Genomic DNA, 6,014 nt, shown 5'->3' on the forward strand with positions numbered 1-6,014 from the left:
TTACCCAAATAATGCCCGCAAGTGTACGGGGTTATCGTAGCAAGTAGCAAGCAAGAGTATATCGTATCCCACAGAGACAATTAAGTGTAAACCTAAGTACCACGAACAAACTTCAACTACTATCCAGACAATCAGGAAATTTGGTTTTGAATCTTCAATCTTCTTCCAAGAGTTCTTGAGAGAGAGAGAGAGAGAGTGTGTGTGTTTTTGCGGCTTGTGGAAAATGATTTTTCGTTGCCCTAGCTTCTCTCTCTTATTTTTCCTTCAGAAAAATCGCGTCTGGGCTAAAAATCGTCAGTCAGACGGACCAGGCCGGGTGGAATTATTGCACATAAAATCCACCCGGTCGGGTAGAAGTCTCTGGACTCTTTATGAACAAAATTGGCCACCCGGCCGGGTGGAATTATTGCACATAAAATTCACCAGGCCGGGTATATCCCTGCAGTCTGCGCGGCTTTCGTAGATCGGTCATATCTCTCTCATCCGAACTCCAATTGGGGCGTGCGAGGTACCCACGCGAAGCTCTTTAGATGATGAAGACAATGGTACTCTCAAAATAGGATTTGGAGCCCATCTTTATAGGCAGATTAACGTTTGAAGCAGACCCCAGTCACGACTTGGCTCATTTTGACCCTTGTTTTTACCTATTTTGACTTCAAACACTGGATAAACTCATCAAAGCACCTTTGTAGTGAAATATGGACGTAAAATCAAGTAATATGCATTTAAACACCAATTATCATCACGTTTAACTCCCAATAAAACAGTTAAAATACGAGTTTATCAACTCCCCCAAACTTAATCACTTGTTTGTCCTCAAACAAGAGGCAGAAGACAACTAAATATAAACTCGTACACATAAGTTGGATCTCATCATTGCCTCAGTTAATAAACCATAGCATGCATCAATAACTTCACACACTTGTAAACCAACTGATCATTGCTTCAAGTTACTAACACATATGCAACCTTGTCAATTTACCCTCACAAGATAGATATGTAGTGTAATTCTCCCACTCTCAAAGTGTATAGTTAAAAAAACAAGCTCTCAAATCAATCAATCATGCATAGTTTACCATAGGCTTGCTCGAAATCTAACCCCTCCTCTACTATTTTGTGACTATAAATCAAGGATCTGAAAGGTCTTATTTGTAGGTTGTAATGTAGGCTTTTTGGTTAGGTGAGGAAAATTTGGCCAAAGTGACTATAATCCAAATGAACTACAATAACTTCATCCATAAACATGTCAAATCCTCAGTAGTACTAAGACTCTTCTCATCCACCAATTTTCCCCCAAACTAGGCTTTTTATGCACTTCTAGACTTCGTCTAGCTTATACCTCCTCTAGGCTTCGCTTAGCTTATACCACCAAAGTTATATATTTTTTTTCACAACCTTTTTAATAGTAAAGGCACACGTCGACTTTCCCAAAGATATTCAACACAAGACTTTATCTTTCCTAACTCTTTTTCTCATCCCAAGAGTTCTCTTTCCCCCAAACTCATCTTTTAAACACATCCCTATTGATTAGCTATCAAAGAAAAAGGCTTTTAGGCTCAAACTTGGCTAACAAAGGATTATCAAAATCTTGTGTTTTAGGGTGAAGGTCTTAATAGGCTAGAATGGATGGCCTAACGTCACTTCCTATCTCTATATTCACTATGTAGACTCAAGGAAGATCACGAGCAAGTTCTAGAAACATATAACACAATTGATGAGCCACCACTTTTCAGGCTCTCTCGGGATAGGCTCCTTCAGTGTTGGAGCAGTTATCTTGCTTCCCTTGACAGCAGTTGGTATTTTACCCCCCATCCTAGGGGGTTCAGTAATGATCACCGCGTGCACCGGTGAATGGCGACTATGGTCTGCCTCGATCCATGCTATTGGCTCCGAGTCAGTGGAAGCCATCATCTCCATGTGAAGCTCATAAAAGTCCTTCTTCTTCACTTTTCTGACTGCACTCGATCCTCCTCCTTCAGTAGTCACTTGGTGCTTCAGACGCACCACCTTGCACTCCTCAGTTCTTCCATCCATGCTTCTCGGTTTGTGGGAAAACGTTTGCCTTTTTTCTCCCATGAAGATTGTCAACTCTCCCTTTTCACGTTTATATTTGCCTCAACATTGTCAAGGAAGAGACGTCCTAGCAGTAGGGGGACTCCATTGTCTTCTTCCATGTCCAAGACCATAAAGTCGGCAGGAAAAATAAATTCCCCGACCTTAATCAGTAGGTCTTCCACGATGCCCTCTGGATACGCGACAGATATGTCGGCCATCTGTAGTGTGACTGAGGTGGGCTTCAAATTACCGATGTTCAGTTGCTTGAACACCGATAGTGGCATTAGATTGATGCTCGCGCCTAGATCGTAGAGAGCATTCTCCACCTTATAGCCCCCAATGAGGCAGTCGACAGTGAAACTTCCAGGGTCCTTCAGCTTGGCAAGCAGTTTCCTTTGCAGCAGAGCACTGCAATTTTCAGTTAGGTTAATAGTGTCAACCTGCCCCCAACTGGTCTTCTGGGCTATCACCTCCTTCAGAAACTTATCGTACTTAGGCATCTGCAGCAGTGCCTCGATCAATTGAATGTTCACATGCACCTTTCTGAAGATGTCCAGAAATCGAGTGAACTGCTCATCTTTCTTCTTCTTCTTCTGATTCAGTACATGTGGGAATGGCACCTTTACTCCAGAAGTGGTGCCAGTATTCTCCTTTTCAGCCTCATTTTCCTTCTCTGCCACGATAGCCTTGGGCTCAAGAACGGTATCAGATGTGGTCGCAGGCAGTGAGGGGGCTTCATAAATAGTGCCACTCCTTAGATGCACAGCTTTGCATTCTTTGGGATTTATGATGGTGTTCGAAGGGAATTTTCCCGATTGAGTAATAGTACTCACAGTCTGGGAAATCTGGTTGATCTGTGTGTCGATGTTCTGCAGATGAGTGGCCATACTTTGTACATCTGTCTCAACCTTCTCCATCCTTTGATTGTTCTGCTTCATGAGCTTGTTGGACTGTAGCATGAAAGACTTGAGTATGTCTTCCGTGGTCATCTTCTTCGGATCATTAACCACCCCATCAGTAACTGTGAACCCCGGGGGTGGTTGCAGAGCATTATTTGGGTTTCCATAAGAGAGATTGAGATGCCATTTGTTCCCGAATTGATTATATCCTCCATCCTGGAAGTTGGCGCGGTGATTATTGAAGTACCGGTTGTTGTCCCCTTGATTCACATAGTTCACGTCCCCCATTTTTCCTTGGGGTTCTCGAGACGGTTGCCCCATTGCCATGCAGTCGAATTTCATGGTAAACGCATCCAACTTGTCGGATAGGGCACTCATAGGATCATGATCTGTAGTAGACGCTACCCTATGCACCTTACTCCTTTCGTTGCTCCATCCTTCGTCATTAGATGCAAACTCCTCTATTACTTCCATGGCTTCATTCACTCCTTTCTTGAGAAAATTACCGCCTGAGCTCAAATTCAACTCCCTTTGTGCTTCAGGCACACATCCCTTGAAAAATGTAATAACTTGGACTGTCGGGGTTAACCCATGGTTGGGACACCGTTTCATCAAAGATTTAAACCTCCCCCATGCGTCTCTGATATTCTCTGTAGAAGTCATCTGAAAGGCAATGATCTCGTGTTGTCTCTTTATAGCTTCACTAGGGGGGTAGAATTTCTCCAAAAATTTTTCCACCATAGCATCCCAAGTTCTAATTGATCCTGGCTCCAAACTCTCTAACCAGTCCTTTGCTGAATCCTCTAAAGAGAAAGGAAACAGCCTTAGCCGAACCTGCTCATCTGTCACTCCATTCATCTTTGTTGTGTTGCAAATCTGAATGAACTTAGTGATATGCTTGTTGGGGTCATCTGTGGATTTGCCCCTAAAAGCAATGTTCTCCGCCATCTGAATTAGTCCTCTTTTTAGCTCGAAAGTATTGGCCGCGATGTTGCTATGGACAGTTGGATTTGCCTGACCTTGATATACATATTGATTCTGCACAGGCACAGGTGGTCCACGGTTGACCTGTTGACGCAACTCCTCCAGCTGTCGTAGAAGCTCAGCATAATTGGGAGGAGGGGGTGGCGGACCGTTGTTACCTTCTTCGTACTCCATCAGACTAGGAGAAACGGGATCAAACAGAATATGGTCCTGAACTGGTGATCGGATGGGTGAAAGGTCCCTTTGAACTAAGGATGCTCCTATGCGGTTAGGAGAAGAAGCTTGAATTTTCTGCGTGAGTCTCCTATAGGCGTTCCTCTTCCGGATCGAAAGGCTCTAGAGGCAAGCCTTTAGAATGTGTGTGCATACACCTGAACAAGAAACACAAATGTGAGAACTCAAAAAAATTAAAAATAAAATAAAAAGAAACATAAAGCAGTAAAATTTGAAGTAGTAATCTTGATTATTATCACGATATCAAGCTATATAACAAAAAATTGTCCCCAGCAACGGCGCCAAAAACTTGACTCAACTTTATTTTACCCAAATAATACCAGCAAGTGTACGGGGTTATCGTAGCAAGTAGCAAGCAAGAGTATATCGTATCCCACAGAGACAATTAAGTGTAAACCTAAGTACCACGAACAAACTTCAACTACTATCCAAACAATCAGGAAATTTGGTTTTGAAACTAACAACTACTGAAAACATGTAAATCCAGAGATTAAATTAGAACAATTAAACAAGAGAGGGATTAAATAAGATGATGAATAAATATGCAGAATTCAAGGATTCGATGCACAACTCATAGCTTAACCCAATTGAAACCAATTTACCATTTAAAGTCTCCAGAATTGTTGAATCAATCATAAATGTAGATTAAACCCCCTCCCGAGGTGAGATATCTGTAGATTAGGTGTAATAAGTGAAGTCCCCTTCTAAATCTTAGACCTAACTCCCAAAAGTTTGATTAGATTAAAGATCTCACTCATAATCTCAACTCTCCCGAGTTTTATTGAATTAAGGTGTGAATTATTCCTCTTTCAAGATTAAATATTTCATCTCCCGATTACTCTAACAAATCCTACACTCCCAATTGGTGATCAAGCAATTGATAGGAAAAAGCACAAGAATAATTCAAACAATTACAAGAGCAAGATAAAAACGAAATTAATTGGATTAAAACTATGAATCAATGCATCTTCACCAAGAATTCTACATAAAAGGCTTAGTTACTCATGTTCAAAGTAGATAACAAAAAGAAACTAAGAAAAACAAGGGAAACCATGATACGAATTACAATTGGCGAAGGAATCGAAGCTTGAATCTTCAATCTTCTTCCAAGAGTTCTTGAGAGAGAGAGTGTGTGTGTTTTTGCTGCTTGTGGAGAATGATTTTTCGTTGCCCTAGCTTCTCTCTCTTATTTTTCCTTCAGAAAAATCGCGTCTGGGCTAAAAATCGTCAGTCAGACGGACCAGGCCGGGTGGAATTATTGCACATAAAATCTACCCGGTCCTGTAGAAGTCTCTGGACTCTTTATGAACAAAATTGGCCACCCGTCCGGGTGGAATTATTGCACATAAAATTCACCAGGCCGGGTATATCCCGACAGTCCGCGCGGCTTTTGTAGATCGGCCATATCTCTCTCATCCGAACTCCAATTGGGGCGCGTGAGGTACCCACGCAAAGCTCGTTCGATGATGAAGACAATGGTACTCTCAAAATAGGATTTGGACCCCATCGTGGTAGGCAGATTAACGTTTGAAGCAGAGCCCAGTCACGACTTGGCTCATTTTGACCCTTTTTTACCTATTTTGACTTCAAACACTGGATAAACTCATCAAAGCACCTTTGTAGTGAAATATGGACGTAAACTCAAGTAATATGCATTTAAACACCAATTATCATCACGTTTAACTCCCAATAAAACAGTTAAAATACGAGTTTATCAGCATCGTATGTGGAGCGATGTCTAGCGTGTCAACAAGTGATGGCCTTACACCAACGGCCATATGTGAAATTAAAACCACTTGAAATTCCCGAGTGGAAGTGGGAGCATCTAGCTACGGATTTCGT

General features: G+C 41.9%; 1 protein-coding gene across 1 annotated transcript; it reads right to left on the bottom strand.

The window, feature by feature from the left end:
- Positions 1 to 2,084: 2,084 nt before the first annotated feature.
- LOC121797101 lies at positions 2,085 to 4,112 on the bottom strand. Its single transcript, XM_042195828.1, has one exon. It carries the CDS (start codon positions 4,110 to 4,112, stop codon positions 2,085 to 2,087), a length of 2,028 nt encoding a protein of 675 aa, XP_042051762.1.
- Between the last annotated feature and the right edge of the window lie 1,902 nt (positions 4,113 to 6,014).

The sequence above is a fragment of the Salvia splendens genome, chromosome 3, assembly GCF_004379255.2.
Source record: "Salvia splendens isolate huo1 chromosome 3, SspV2, whole genome shotgun sequence".
Taxonomy (NCBI): domain Eukaryota; kingdom Viridiplantae; phylum Streptophyta; class Magnoliopsida; order Lamiales; family Lamiaceae; genus Salvia; species Salvia splendens.